The 14,866-nt window shown below is 47.1% G+C and overlaps 1 protein-coding gene across 3 annotated transcripts in view; it reads left to right on the top strand.

Annotated features, from left to right (window-relative positions):
- Positions 1-14,866, top strand: part of LOC146209635 (glutamate receptor ionotropic, kainate 2-like) — a 363,010-nt gene that overhangs the window by 334,621 nt on the left and 13,523 nt on the right. For all 3 annotated transcript variants that reach the window (XM_084602915.1, XM_084602911.1, XM_084602922.1), the window contains one exon: positions 4,477-4,702. In XM_084602915.1, coding sequence (XP_084459041.1) covers positions 4,477-4,702 — 226 coding nt within the window. The remainder of the gene's footprint in view (positions 1-4,476; positions 4,703-14,866) is intronic.

Raw genomic sequence — 14,866 nt, 5'->3', positions numbered from 1 at the left:
CTTCGCATTTTAAGACTTTCTAAAGCTTTTTAAAACCCAAGAAAGACTGCGATAGGTCGCTAGTTTTTTATTTCGTCGCACCGGCCTTCTTTAAGTATATCCACAACTTTGCTACTCTTCATGCCATAAGCCAGATTACCGCTAATTAAAGTCTCATTGTGAATATGTTGTAATGGAGCGCATTGTATATCGGCGGCAGCTATAATGGGCTCAATTTTGAGGTCATCATTCCCGCCTGCTGTGATTTCTTAAAGAACGCAAGGACAAAAAATACGTCGACTCATGTCGTGGGTCCACAAATATCGAGTTCCCGCTCTCGCACGTATGTAAGTTACTGCTCTTCGTTAGCGTCACAAGCATATGGTGGTATACCGGATTTCAAGAAATAGTCATTTAATCTCCGGCCAGAGCCACAATGCAGTACTCATTATCACTATATATATCTTAGTGTGCTACGGATAGTATTGCTGGGGTTTGCATAAGCTTTCTGACGTCGTTCCACATTTTCCTAGGAGAATTAGGCATTTTAATTACGTTTCTTTTGTAAACCTGAGCCTCAGCTTTTTAAAGGTCAGAGTTCAATTTGTTTCGATCTTTATTTTGCTAACATCTCTCGAGGTAGTAAACGTATTCAGTAAGCAATCTCTTTCCTTGATTGTTACATAAGTCATTAGTGACCCATGGTTTTCTGGACTTTGTGTGGTCTATGAGCGGAACCAAAGTTAAGACTTTATCGTAGCAGTCTTTAATTGTGCGCAAAAAGACGTCATATAAGCTAGAATTTTACGCTTTATGAGCGCGGTCCCATTTCTATGCTTCTACCAATGCCTGAAAAACAGCTGTGATGTATGAAGTAATTTTTCTATAACACACAGGAAAACACAGGCAGGAAAATAAACAGGTGACACTACAGAAAAAGACGGCAACTATCACACTATCTTATCAAGGTAGTCATTACGCTGAATGTGGATGCGCCTGAAGTCGTGCGCACGAGCAACGTGCCACCCAGTGGCAAAGTGCCAGGCGTATTGATAGCCTGTTTCTTTTGCTGGTCCTTGCATAGCCCGCGCCAGTGTCTTATTTTCAGTTGTACGGTTGTCCAGAAAGAACACTGCAAAATTACTAACGCACACAACACACCTTTTTAGTTTCCAGTCGTCTCGTATAGCACAGGATACAAAGCGAACAAGCTCTGTAAGTTTTTTTTTTTTTCATTCTTTTTCGGTAACTTATGCAGGCCTCTACATCAGCGTTGTTAGTTCAAGACCCATTTTTTTGACCCAAACCAATAATTTTGTGTGATAAATTTTCATCCTCATATGATCATATAGGGCAATGGTTGCGTAATCAGACACAGGCGCTCGGAATGTACACTGATCACTGAGTAAGCAGTTCATTCACTAAAAGCGTGGTTGACTTGTGATTTGTGGGGTTTAACATCCCAAAGCGACTCAGGCTATAAGAGACGCCGTAGTGGGGGAGTTGGGAAATTTTGACAACTTGGGGTTTTATAACGTGCACTGACATCGCACAGCACATGGACGCCATGCTTCTGGCCTCCATCAAAAAGCAGCCGCCGTGGCCAGGATTCCATCCCGTATCCTTTGGAACAGTTGACGAACGCCGTAACCACTGCGCCAACCCGGCAGGGCAGTTCACTCAAAGCGACTTGTAGTTACGAATGAAACTCTTTCTGCAATCAGTAGCAAGTGTATACTCATCCTAAATCCTAAGAAAGGGAGAAAGATGATGGCTACACAGTATGAAAGAACACTGTAAAAGGGTGAAGGGGGAGCCTCAGTTCGCAAATCGAGCCAACGTTTCGACAAGTGGTCTTTTAATCGTTGCTTGTGGGGGTTTATTGCGCTTTTGCTTCCGAACAAGAAAAGCCGGGGAGGGGGACAGAGGAGGGTGGTAGACTAAGAAGTAGGGCAAGGAGTGAAAGTATGTTTCTTCGATATGAATTTTTGTGTCTGGAACCGGTGATCCTGCGACCTGAAAAAGAAAATAATAAGCGGCGGCAACAGGAAAAGAGAAACTACAGTTCTGGGTGGGTGATGAGTCAGCACCTAAAGCAAGATTGGTGTTGGCACGCCTTGATTGAAATTGCACAGAAATTTTAAAGTGTCCTGATCAAGAATACGGCTGCATGGCTTTTAGACACGTTGTGCACGGCTTGCGAACTAAGGCTCCCCCTCTACCCTTCAGCGGTACTTTCATGAAGGAAACTAGGGACTCATATTTAATACATTCAGAAAATGTTATACTCGTCTCCTGTATGCTTTCCCGGCAATGCTTTGTAATAATGGCATTTATGGCCGCCGTTATGCCTCTAGCAAAAGAAAGCCCCCATTCTTGCTTCTTCACATTCCCATAGCGGCTGATAGAAAATAACAAGGTAAGTTTAAACAACGCCTGAAACTAGTTACACGAACGAAGTTTTTTTTAAAGCATGCTTTTGCGTAGTTTAACAAGGGTTTACCAGCTTTGACTGTTTAAATTAGGAGATTCTCACTGTCCCCCTCAGAGTAGACGGAATAGCGCCTTTAAGACCGAATTTGCATTCCGTAATTTTTACATTCTTGTTAAAGTTAGTTTTTGGGAAAGCAAGGCGCAATTTCTGTCTTCAAAAAAGGTTATTCGGACTGTACTTAAGATCTTTGGAACCAGCTCAAGGTTATTCCCACCCAGCCAAGCGAAATACCGAGTGGACCCTGGGTTGTGGAGCTTCTACTTTAAAGGTTTTCATGCGAATAAAGCTTAATTTGGGGAACACATTTTATGAAAATATTAGTGATAGCCATAGCTCTGCATACTTTTTGCATACTATAGCCAGGAGTGCTTCACATTGAAAACCATTATTTTGGCCTGTTAGGTTCAGCTAACTATAACAAAGCTCAATTGGGCCTTGGCAGATGTAATTACTGCGAATCTGTGGTCAGACAGTAACGTACTAGTGTAATTGTACCTTAAGAACCAGTAAGCTTATATATCCTTACTAGGCTTATGTTAATCTAACAGGCGTACTAAAGCGTAGGAAGGTGTACTAACTAGGCTGTTTAATGTACTAATTTGGGTTCAGCTTGACCTTGATCAGTCGTGGTACTCATAGCAGTTAGAGTCACTCGTAACAAGTCATAACTTTGTAAAATAAAGCTGGGCTTGGATGTTGCCATAGCCACACTCAGTTGGACAGATGTTGATATAGGGCAATGGTTGCGCCATCACAAGAAGGCCCTCAGAATATACACTGGTCACTTATACCCGTGTCACACGGGCACTAGACCGGGATCTTGAAATCGGCGATTTCAGCATGCTTGAATAGAAGTTTCACACTACAATTGAAAGAGCTATAATTGCCTTCCTACATTAAGAATCAGTGAAAACTGCTACAGCTGTCATTTGCCCATATACCTCGAATTTTACCGTCGACTCATCCTGATGTTTCCAATTTCTCCATCTCATTTGTGATCTGCTCCTTGTACGGTATACACCCTCTTGGTTCGTCTTGTCGCTCGCAGATTCTGGTTGCGCATGCGTATGCGCTATCGCGGTAACTTTTCATATAACAAAATCGTCAAACGCCTTGCATCCTCTCCATCTCTTCGACAGGGCATACCCTGTCGAACGTTTAGTTCCCTTCATCTTCTCTTATAGTTCTGGGGCTTCACCACTCTCTTCTTTATCGGCTCCGATGGTTTCTAACTATAGCTAATATTGAGAATTTGCCCCCTCTCAACTTCCGACAGACTACAAATAAAATATTTTTCCTATAAGTACACGATCACTTATAGGGCATGCTGTACATTCCAGGAGAGAATGCAGGGATATATATCTAAATCAGTCCTACATCGGATATCGCTATAAAACAAAATTCACACCTTGCTGCATATCTTTGGCAAAGCCGTGTAATGACGTAATGAAGAACCAGTCCCTACTTCCCTCAAGGAATAGGACAGTATATATCCACGGGCTTCAGCACAGTGTGCCTGCATAGAGAGGAAACTCGGCATGCAAGAGCACTATGTGTCCAATGTACCTTTGGGCACTTCAAGCGCACTGGTCCAAACGTCGCCAAATATCTGTGCGTTCGCATTTCAAAAGCGTTGCCAAGAAAATAGGTGCTTGAGGAGTAGTTTACCTTCCTCCCTAGCTTTGCTCTTTACGCACACCATGTCGGAAAGTACGGAGGTTAGGGTACAGAAAACGGAATCGAATCATTAGTAAAGGCGTCTCTTCAAACGTTCCTTTTTCGTATTACGCGTTAATGTTTCTATGCTCTGGTCATTGTATTGGTACCAGCGCTGTCGTTAGAGGCGTCCTACTTTGCGCCGCACACTTCTCACGAATCTCACTTGTAGCTTGAGCCTAATATGGCATCTGATTGTAAGCAACACCACGTGATGGTTGCCTCCATTTAGTGAATAAGCTTAGGGTTGTCATGTGATGTTGAACCTTTGCCTCTCTTCTCGGCAGGACTCCGACACACCGCTCATCAAGCGCATGTGGGCAGTGATGGAAGCCGCTCAGCCCAGCGTATTCGCCGAAAGCAATGTCAAGGGCGTGGAGCGGGTGCTACGTGGCGGCTACGCGTACCTCATGGAGTCAACCACCATTGAGTACATGGTGCAGAAGAACTGCCAGCTCATGCAGATAGGCGGCCAGCTGGACTCCAAGGGATACGGAATCGCTACGCCTCCCGGTGCGTACTTTTACATTTTTTTCTCGTGTTCTGCAGGGCTTGAGGTTTGAAGTTTTGAAAGGAATAGAAGCATTCAGATTCTATTGCCACTGCGCAGTCAATACCCCTGTAAAGTACCAGTCACTGCGCAATGCATGATATATCTTTGTGTGTCGAATAGGACACCTGTTAGACGCGAAGTGTTCAAAGCATGCAGTAGTATGTACTTACTCAAATGCAAAAGGTTTGCGTATGCGGACGTGGAATGAGTGCGCTACGTACCTAACAACGTACTGCAACCCTATTCACACTCCTATCAAGGACGCGTTTACGCTACGGATGCATACATATGCTTTTAACAACGTGGCTTTGAGACGTTTGCATAGTTATTTATCATCATTATCATCATTAGCCTGACTATACCCACTGCAGGGCGAAGGCCTCTCCCATATTTCTCCACTTAACCCGGTTCTGTGCTAGCTGCATCCACTTGACCCCTGCGAACGACTTAATTTCATCCGCCCACCTAACTTTCTGCCGCCCCCTGCTACGCTTTCCTTCCATTGGAATCCAGTTTGTTACCCTCAGCGACCACCGGTTATCTTCTCTTCGCACTACATGTCCTGCTCATGCGCATTTCTTCTTAATTTCCACTAGAATGTCAGTAACTTGAGTTATTTCTCTGACTCACTCTGCACGCTTCCTATCTCTTAATCGTACCCCTACCATTTTCGTTCCATTGCCCTTTGAGTTGTCCTCAACTTAAGTAGAAGCATTTTGCTTAGCCTTTTGGTTAGTTATGTATATTGATAGATTAAGGGACCAGGGACGGTAAACCAGTGCTCGAAAGCCAGCCCAAAGGGCCCCCACCTGCCTGTCGGTTCGCGTTGCCGGATCCGGTGCCATGATGTAAACTTCGGAGACGCAGACGTGGGCTTGGTGCAGACGCGTTGCGGCAACGCGGAAATCCACACCTGAGGCTTCCAGACTTGTACCCCGGGATGGTAAAAGAAGTAACGAGCGAGATAGATGTGAAACATAGGCGAAAACACTCCTACGCTGCTTTACTTCGACTTTTCTCTTGCATGTCTTCGCCTTATTTCTCTCCTCACGCTACAACACTGTTTACTTCATGACACAATCCCCCCCCCCTTTTTAAGACAGTCACAGTGGAACTGTTCACCACCAGCACTGGGAGGTATGTCCTTTGAGGATGTTCAATGCCCACGTACGCAGTAAAAAAACGTTAAGACGACACTAAAGGTACTGGCACAAAACTATATTGGTTGAATAAGGAACACATAAGTGAACGTGGCACCGGGGGTGAATGACGCCTCATAGTTACAATGGCAATGTTGGTCATGTCGAGGGTATGTGTGAAGTATATGTATAGAAATATGCCAGTACGGATCAAAGACTAATGAGCACAAACATTGAAGGAGGTTCTTGATGCGGTACAGTGGAGCTGCAAAATCAATCTCGTACACACGACACACTATATAGAGGAACCAGGGTGTTATGTGTATCACCAAATACCAGATTAACTACCCTTATTCCATGCAACACGATCAGCCCATAACAAAGAAGCCGCCTGAAAACATAAAAGGGAAATATAACCACAAAGATGAAAGTGCCAGTTTCACATGAGATGAATAATCAAAAAATCAGTGTGATACTCAGCACAACGTGATGAGGTCTAAGTAGCTCAGGTACCAGAACAGCGCTTCCCCTTATGGGCTTGTGAAATAATGGTAGCAGGAAATGTCCATGTGCGTGCGTGCACGAGGAAGTGATTGTACTTTACATCTCCACAAATTTGTAGCATGCCATCGCGGTCCGGCCGCAGAAGAAGACTGCCTCAGCACGCCTGCCAAACGCGCGCAGGTTGTTATTCGTGGCTGCTGGACTGAATGCCGGCGGTCTGCTGTCCCGTTGTGCCTGGCACAGCGGGCCCTGTCAAATATATTTGTGGAGACCCAACAACAAGCGTGTTTGTGAACCACATCCACAAAGATGGTGACTCTAGATTTCGCGTCTTCGCTTTCTAGTCATGCCCTGCGCTTGAATCAGCCGCTTCGCTAGGCCTACTTGCCCCCGGAGGTCGAGAGCCCGCCTACCTTCTAACGTATACGTCATGTCCACGGATCCCCCCCTCATGTGCTGTCTTCGTCGCTACACAGGATGCCACCACATGAGTCCGCGGTCTTCGCTCTCAAGCTCCCTGGCTTCTGGTCATCGGATTCATAACTTTGGTTCCTAACCAACGAAGCCTTGTTCCGCCGGCACCGCGTCACTTCACAGATGACAATAATCGACCACGTCATTGGTGCGCTCACCCCTACTACTGCTGTGATTGATCGTGACTTCTTCCGCTCTCCATCGGCCGATCGCCCATACGATCTTCTTCGGGCGACGCTCATCCAGCAAACTTATGAAACGCAGCCGCGTAGTCTGCAGCAGCTCCTTACCTCAGAATAGCTCTATCTCAAGCCTACCGAGCTGCTGCGTCACATGACAGCCTTGGCTGGAGACTCCACTTCTCACACGACCGCGCGCCTCCGGGAACTCTTCCTGCAGCGCCACCCCTGCAGGTGCGCGTGATCCTGAGCATGTCTTCATCTCAGACTTTGGAATCCCTCGCTGAGCTGGCAGATAAAATGATGGACGTCGCTATTCCCTCTGTGGAAACAATTCATCGCCCTCTTGCCCCTCAGTCGCCCTGTTGACGACTGCTGTGTCCGCCTCACCGATACTAATGAAGAGCTCTCCCGGCAAGTAGCACAGCTTACAGCTGACGTTGCCGCCCTTCGTACTCGCCGGCCACGTTTCTCATATCCACCCTGCCGTACCAGCCCAAGTACTCCTGGCAACCGTTCTCCGTCCTCCGGGACCTTTTGCTCGTACCACCGCCGCTACGGCTCTCGTTCACGCAAATGCCGTCAGTGCTGCTCCTTCGCGGGAAGACGGTCTGGCCGAACACTGAACGCGACCGGTGTTCTCGGCCCCCAGTGAAGTCGCCTCTTCCATGTCACTGACCGTATAACAAAATTCCGCTACCTCATCGATACTGGGGCCGAGATCTGCCTTCTTCCACCAGCATTTACTGAGCGACGCCGTCCTTCAGACTCTCTACTTCTGACCGCCGTCAACGGAATGACTACACTTACATACGGCCAGACGTCGGTGGCTCTTAACACCGGACTCCGCCGTATCTTTCGCTGCATATTTGTCATAGCGGACGTGCGCTCCCCAATCATCGGCGCCGAATTCCTATGGCACTACAGGCATCTATTTAACTTGCGGCAAAACCGAATACTGGATTTCAAACAAGTCTAATTGTCCAAGGCGTCTCTTGCTGCGATCAACCACTTCAGCTGCTCCAGGCGCACATCACAGTTACCGATCCTTGGTCCAGCGTACTTGCTGAGTATCCGGACGTTTTCGGACCTCCATTCCTTCAAGCACCGGTCGCTCACAGCGGGGCTCTTCATATTGTGATGACTGGGCCACCCGTGCTTCCTCGCGCTTGTCGCCTCGCTGTCAAACAAGAATTCGAGCATATGTTGGAACTTGGATTCCTGTTCCTCCTCTAGGCCCTGGGTATCGCCCCTCCGCATGGTTCCCGAAAAGAACGGTGACTGGAGCCAGCGTGGCGATTACCGGGGTCTCAACAAGGGCACAGTCCCTGACCTCTACCCGATTCCCCGTATCCAAGATTTTACATCTGCTCTTGATGGCTGCAAAATCTTCTGCAAGGTTGATCTCGTGAAGACAAATCACCAGATTCCTGTGAAGCTCTCGTATATCCTGGACGACTGCCATTATTCCGCCTTTTGGCATGTTTGAATATCTGAGGATGCCTTCAGATTTTCGCAATTCGGCGCAGGCTTTTCAGCGCTTTGTTGACAAAGTCCTTCGCGGTTTGAGTAGCTACTTTGTTTATCTTGATGGCATGTTCGTCTTCAGCCCTGTGGCAGAGGCCCACAAGCTCCATCGTAGTCATCCTCGCAAGGCTCAGCTGCTTTGGTTCTGTGGTCAATGGACCGAAAAGCGAGTTTGGCTTTGCAGAATTGGGCATTCTCGGTCATCGTGTAAACATCAATGGCATCCGCCCGTTACCGGCTCGTGTCCCCGACATCACACATTTTTCCCTGCCCATCACCACTTGGCAACAGTGCGATATGTTTGACCTCGCCAACAATTGTCGGCGCTTCATTCCTCGCTACGCAAAGAAACTGCAGTCTTTTCACGACCATATATTGGGCCACAGCAAGCGAAAATTTCTTGTCGCTTGGAGCAATACCACTGAACGAGCACTCAGCGACATCAAAGCTTCCATTGCCGGTGTGATGCTCCGGGTTCATCCCAAATGTGACGCGCCTAGGTCCGTCATGATTGACGCATCGGAGACTGCTCTCGGCGCCGTCTTGCAACAATTCGTCGCTCTTGTTTGGCAGCCAACCATCTTCTTTTCTAACAAGATCCCGCCCCCTGAGCGCTGCCGAAGCACCTTCGGCCGAGAGCTGCAGTCAATATATTCAGCCGTGAAGTACTTCCGCAATTTTCTCGAGGGACGCACATTTCTTATCCTGACTGACCATAAACCTGTGAAGTCAGCGCTGATATCCCGGAGTTACTCCTACGCTCCTCGTGAAATCCGTCAGCTCGCTAACATTTCCAAATTTACATGCAACATTTATCACAGCAGCGGTAAGTGGAACATAGTTGCCGACGGTCTTTCTCGTGCTGAAGCCAATGCGACGGGCAACGAACGGCCAGTCATCGACTTCATGGATATGGCTGCTGCTCAGCGAGCCGATGCCGAGCTGCAACGGCTTCGCACGCCCGAAGCCTCTCTGGTGTTGGACGAAGACTTTCTTCCCGACTACGCCGTTTTTCTGATTTGTGACACGGCGACAGGTCACCCTCGCCGCTGCGTGACTCCATTATACCGTCGAACCGTTTTAGGTTGCATTCATTCCTAGGCCCATTCTTGCATTCCCGCAACTCAGCGCCTCGTCCCGGCTCGTTATATCTGGCCTCGCATTAACGTCGACGCTCGCCGCTGGTAGCGCACGTGCCTCAGTTGTCAGCAAGGCAAAGGACACCTACACACTGTGACTCCACATGAATCCTTCCCTTTCCCAGGCGCCCGCTGCAGCCATCTGCATGTCGACATTGTCGGTCCTCTTCCTCCGTGCGGGAACCACTGCTACCTGTTAACCTGAAATTACAGGTTCGCGAGATGGCCTGAAGCGACGCCCCTTTCGGACATAACGGCAGAGTCTACCGCAAGAGCGCCCATCACACTCTGTTTAAGCAGCTACGGTATCCTTCCCACCATTTCGACTGATCGTGGTCGTCAATTTGACTGAGCATTATTTACCAACCTATCTCGGCTCCTTGGCGTCAACCACATAAAGACAACCTCTTACCACACGATTTCCAACGATATCGTTGAGCGCTTTCGCTGGCAGTTGAAAGCTTCACTTATGGCGTCCGCTTTCCCTTCACCATGGATTGAGCGACTACCCTTCGTCCTGCTTGGTCTTCGCAATGGCCTTCGCAGTGATCCTTCTATCTGTGCAGCAGAGTTCACATTTGGCACTACTCTCCGTGTCCCTGGCCCGTTCTTCGAGCGCTCACAACCTACGCCCGATGACGTCACAGATTACGTATGTCGTCTACCTAGCGCTAAGAGCACTGTCGTTCCACCATGTCAGCACGAGTCTTCTCGTCATATCCATATCCCCCTTGACTTTCAGCGGTGAACTCGTGTCTTTTGTCTCCACAATGCCTTACGTCCACCAGACGACAATCTGTTCCAGGTGCTCTGACGAGCTCTTAAGCACTTTCTGCTGCGCAGCAACGGCCTTGAGGACATGACCTCCGTTGATCGCCTTAAACCCTCCCAACTTGACTAAGACGTCGTCGTCAACTGCGAAAATGCACTCCCTCTATAACGTGCCAGTCCTGTCCGCGTACGATTCGCACCCACAGAATGCGCTTTTCGCCATTCTCCTTCGCTCATGGCTTCAGCGCTAGAAAGGGGGGGAGGGGGGGGCTACAGCATGCCATCGTGGTCCGGCCGTAGAAATTGACAGCCTTAGTATGCCTGCCAAGAGCACACATGTTGCTCTCCGTGGCTGCAGGACTGAATGCCGGCGGTTCGCGGTCCCGTTCAGCCTGCTTTAGCGGGTCCTGTCAAATATATTTGTGTAGAGCCGATAACGAGTGTGTCTGTGAATCTTCTCCGCAGTCTTCAACTCACCGTGTGCAAGCATATTAGTATCACGTCTGCCGACACATCTGCAGAGTGAGGCTCGAGTTGCTTCTTCTATAATTTCACACGTAGCGTTTTGCGGCAGTGCGTGCGATGGCATTGCTTCAAAACACGCGGTCTCTTTTCCGTCGTGAACTTAAACCGAACATACTTCTACAGACGCAGTTTCATATCGAGGTTCGTCGCTGCTTACATTTCTGCCACATCTGGCTTCTCGTAGCGGATGTTATTTCCTGCCAGCAACATTATTCTTGAGATAACCAAACATCAATGTGACGGCTTTGGGAACATAGAATAGCGGCGGCCAATCCTTCGACTAATCTGGATCTCTTGGTAGCCTAGAAACATCTATGCTACAAATATTTTTGTCTCTCTTGGTTTCTCACTGTCGTCCACCTTTTCGGTAGTTGTCTTCACCAGGTAGATAGGTCTTGGTCAGTGCATTTAACATGCGACAGTCATCTGATATTCCAGACAGTACCCAAATACGCGCAACCCACATTCGCGTGTTTCCTCACGTTCACCGCTCTGCATGTAGCTGCCAGAAAGGCTCTAGGCCGACTGCAGTAACGGTCCTTACGCTGTCCTTATTCGCTATTCCTTCGCATATAAGTTGAGATCTGTGCTTTCACCGGTTATATCCTGAGTATATGGGCACTACCTGTACTTCCATTCTATCAACGTGCTCGTGCCTCCAGCTTTTCTGCGAGAGTGAGCACAGCTTTCCATGCACACATACGTCTTGCTGGAGTCCTGAAGACATTCCTCTCTTATATTTAATGACTTGGCAATGCAGTTGACAGCTTGTTTTAACTCTTGGTGTGGCCTTTCCTTAGCCTCCGGTAGTGTGGCCTGTAATTCCCCATGTGCTTAATTACATGATAGGGTTACCTGGTTAGGGCTCTAATCTAACTCAGTAGCTGTCTCATTATAATGTAGACTGCCATGAAAATAGGTGCTTTACTACTGCAATATCCTGCGCTTCCGAAGATTAAACACTGCTTTTCTGGTTGATTTCGGCCACCGATCTCTCACGAAGTTCTGTCTCCAGATGCGAATGCTTCGGCTCGGCATTGGCCGCAAATCCCCCATCCTTTCGCGCTTCTGCCTAGGCCGCGTATAATTCTTTTTTATCCATGCTAAGCTGCTCCTCGGACCAACCGAGGAGTTCCTTAAGCGTCATACCTAGCTGCTCGTTCTCCAGCACCAACGTCTCGAGCTCCATCTTTACCGCTCACGACGCGCACGAACTTGTTCCGACCTAGCACTGCGGAAAACGGTGTTGGCCCGATTCTAGCAGGCTTGCCAGATTGCGGTGGAATTAAGGGCCCAGGATCGGTACATTCATGCTCGGCGGCCAGGCGAAATGGTTTCAATTGTCTGTTGGTTCGCTTCACTGGATCCGTTTCCCTGATGTCGACTGCGCAGAGGCTGATGTGGGCGTGTGCGGACCCGTTGCGGAAACTTGGATGTCCGCTCCTGAGGCTTCAATGCCTGGACCCAGGGATGTTTAAATGAACCAAACCCCGAGGCAGATAGACCTGAAGCAAAGGCGAACACGCTCCTACGCTCCTTCGTCTTTTCTCCCGCACTTCTTCGCCCTCTTTCGCTCCGTATTCTACAGTAATTATCACTTTATGATAGTATAAACAGACTGGCCAATACACTTTTCCGCGCACTACGTGGGCATCAGTAGCGACATTCCTGCTATAGTGTCATTGTCTAACCCATTGTTGAAGGTATACCTGACTAAGCGCTTGCAGTTTTTATTTAATTTTTTTACGCAAGCTTGCCATAAGGCATATTATAGAAACTCTTGTAAATTATTTTCGGTAGATTGTCAGAATCGAAACCGCACTCACTGAAAAATATTTTTTCAATTGATATTAGGTTTTAAATTTTCGTCTATTTTGAAAATTCGTTCTTGAAAAATTATTGGTAATGCACTCATCTCTTCACCAGAACTACGGAAGGATGAAGCGCTACTCCAAAGTGTGCATCAGATACGGTCGGACTCTGCAGGGTCATGGCGCTCTGACCGTGCTGTGCTAAATGTGGCTCACGTATTGCACTGAATGCTACTTACGCCAGCTTACACTGTACGTCATAGATCTTTCGGCCACCTTAAGGCATTAAAGTAAATAAAAAAGTGCGTAATCCTCACTTGAGACCAGACCAGAACAGTAGCTGTTATGCTCGCTTTATGCTTCCCTAATAAGTTCCAGAGATGAACCGCGATGAAGCAACGGCGCAAATAAGAAAGCCTAGTCAGTTTTCTGGTTTAGTCTCTAAACCAGAAATCTCTAAAAACCAGGTGGTTTTCGCATTTTGAATTCCTGCAGCGTGTACTCATTTTCTTTAAAAAGGTATGACATCATCGACAAATAGCTTGCGAGAGCGACTAGCATCAGTGATAAATGAAACCGTGAGGGAATAGAAGTCAAGTAACGGTTGAAGTATCACCTTAAACGGACAAATAACAATAATGTCTCGGACTTGAGCAGAAAATAAAAGTTATTCTAACGAAACACGTTGCTTAGCTGGATGGTGAAGTATAGTTTCGTACCAAGCTATTCAGCGCTACATAAAAGACACGGACACAGCGCCCATCCTTTGCATTACTTCCTGTATCCTTGCCCTTTATGTAGAGCTGAATAACTTGTTACGAAATAAAAGCTATGTCGGCATTTTCCAGTATTCGTAGTAGTCGCGTCGTAGGGGAGCGTAACGTGATAAATGTTGGAGGGAGCACGTTGAAGCGACTACTATGTTGCCTTATGAGCGCTATGTAGTGCTGTACTTCATATGGGGAAACATAAACATGTGAGCAGTTGGACTTGCTTCCTCTGACTAAAAGGAGTTTGCTACTATAGCAAGCGGCTCGATTACGGCAGGAGTACGTATGCCTCAAACACGGGTATTGCTCGTGCCAACACAAGCAGTGAGATTGTCACCGTCTCACAGTTAGCTCAGTGTCGGGAGCGAGCGTAACTGGCGTAGCTGCTAAGCCCTCCTCGCAGTATAGTCCTCCAAAGGTAAGAATATCTTGAAATCAGAGTTTACATCCGCTGGCACGATCTTTCCTTTGCACACCTTATTAAAACTTTAGAATCTGCCCAACATAGCGCTCCAAGATTTATTTGTTCCGGCTATTCATATATCACACCCGTCGCCGCACTACACTCTCGGCTCAATCTTCGTACATTGGTCTGTCGTCGCAAAATCGTTCGTCTTTCTTTAAATCAAACATTTTGTCACACCTTTGATCCTGAAGCTCTCTGTCGCACGTGCTTCTCGTACTTTTTATAGTTCTCACCCTAACGCTGTCTGTCCAGCGAAACCCCGCACTGAAACATATTATCAGCCTTTTTTCTTGACAACAGCCCGAGACTGGAATGGACTTCCATGCGAAGTGGCAACCATCAAGTTCAGCCACTACAAAACCGCCATCGAATATCTTCTGTATTTATTTTAATTGCATTTTGCAGCACGAACCTCATGTAATGTTCGCAGACCATAAATAAATAAATAAATAAATAAATAAATAAATAAATAAATAAATAAATAAATAAATAAATAAATAAATAAATAAATAAATAAATAAATAAATAAATAAATAAATAAATAAATAAATAAATAAATAAATAAATAAATAAGAAGTTTCACTGAAGCATTAATGTCATGGGCGAAACAGAAAGTCAAGAGCCAAAAGGTATCTCACTAGACATTATTGAGGTATACCTTTATGTTTAGCCCACCATGGTTAAGCAGCGTGTTAACGGCATCTTCACTGCCTTGCTATTGTAAGCGGTACAAGGAGTCTCGGACTGCAGGCTTTCTTCAATCGTCTGCCAACTTTCACCTGCTTTGCAGTTACTTGCAGCATCCATGAGTCGAGGTGC

Source organism: Amblyomma maculatum, chromosome 1 (genome assembly GCF_055883805.1).
Source record: "Amblyomma maculatum isolate TAMU_Amacu chromosome 1, ASM5588380v1, whole genome shotgun sequence".
In the NCBI taxonomy this organism is placed as follows: Eukaryota; Metazoa; Arthropoda; class Arachnida; order Ixodida; family Ixodidae; genus Amblyomma; species Amblyomma maculatum.
Note: the sequence above shows the minus strand (reverse complement) of the source record. Positions and strands in the feature narration are given on the sequence as shown.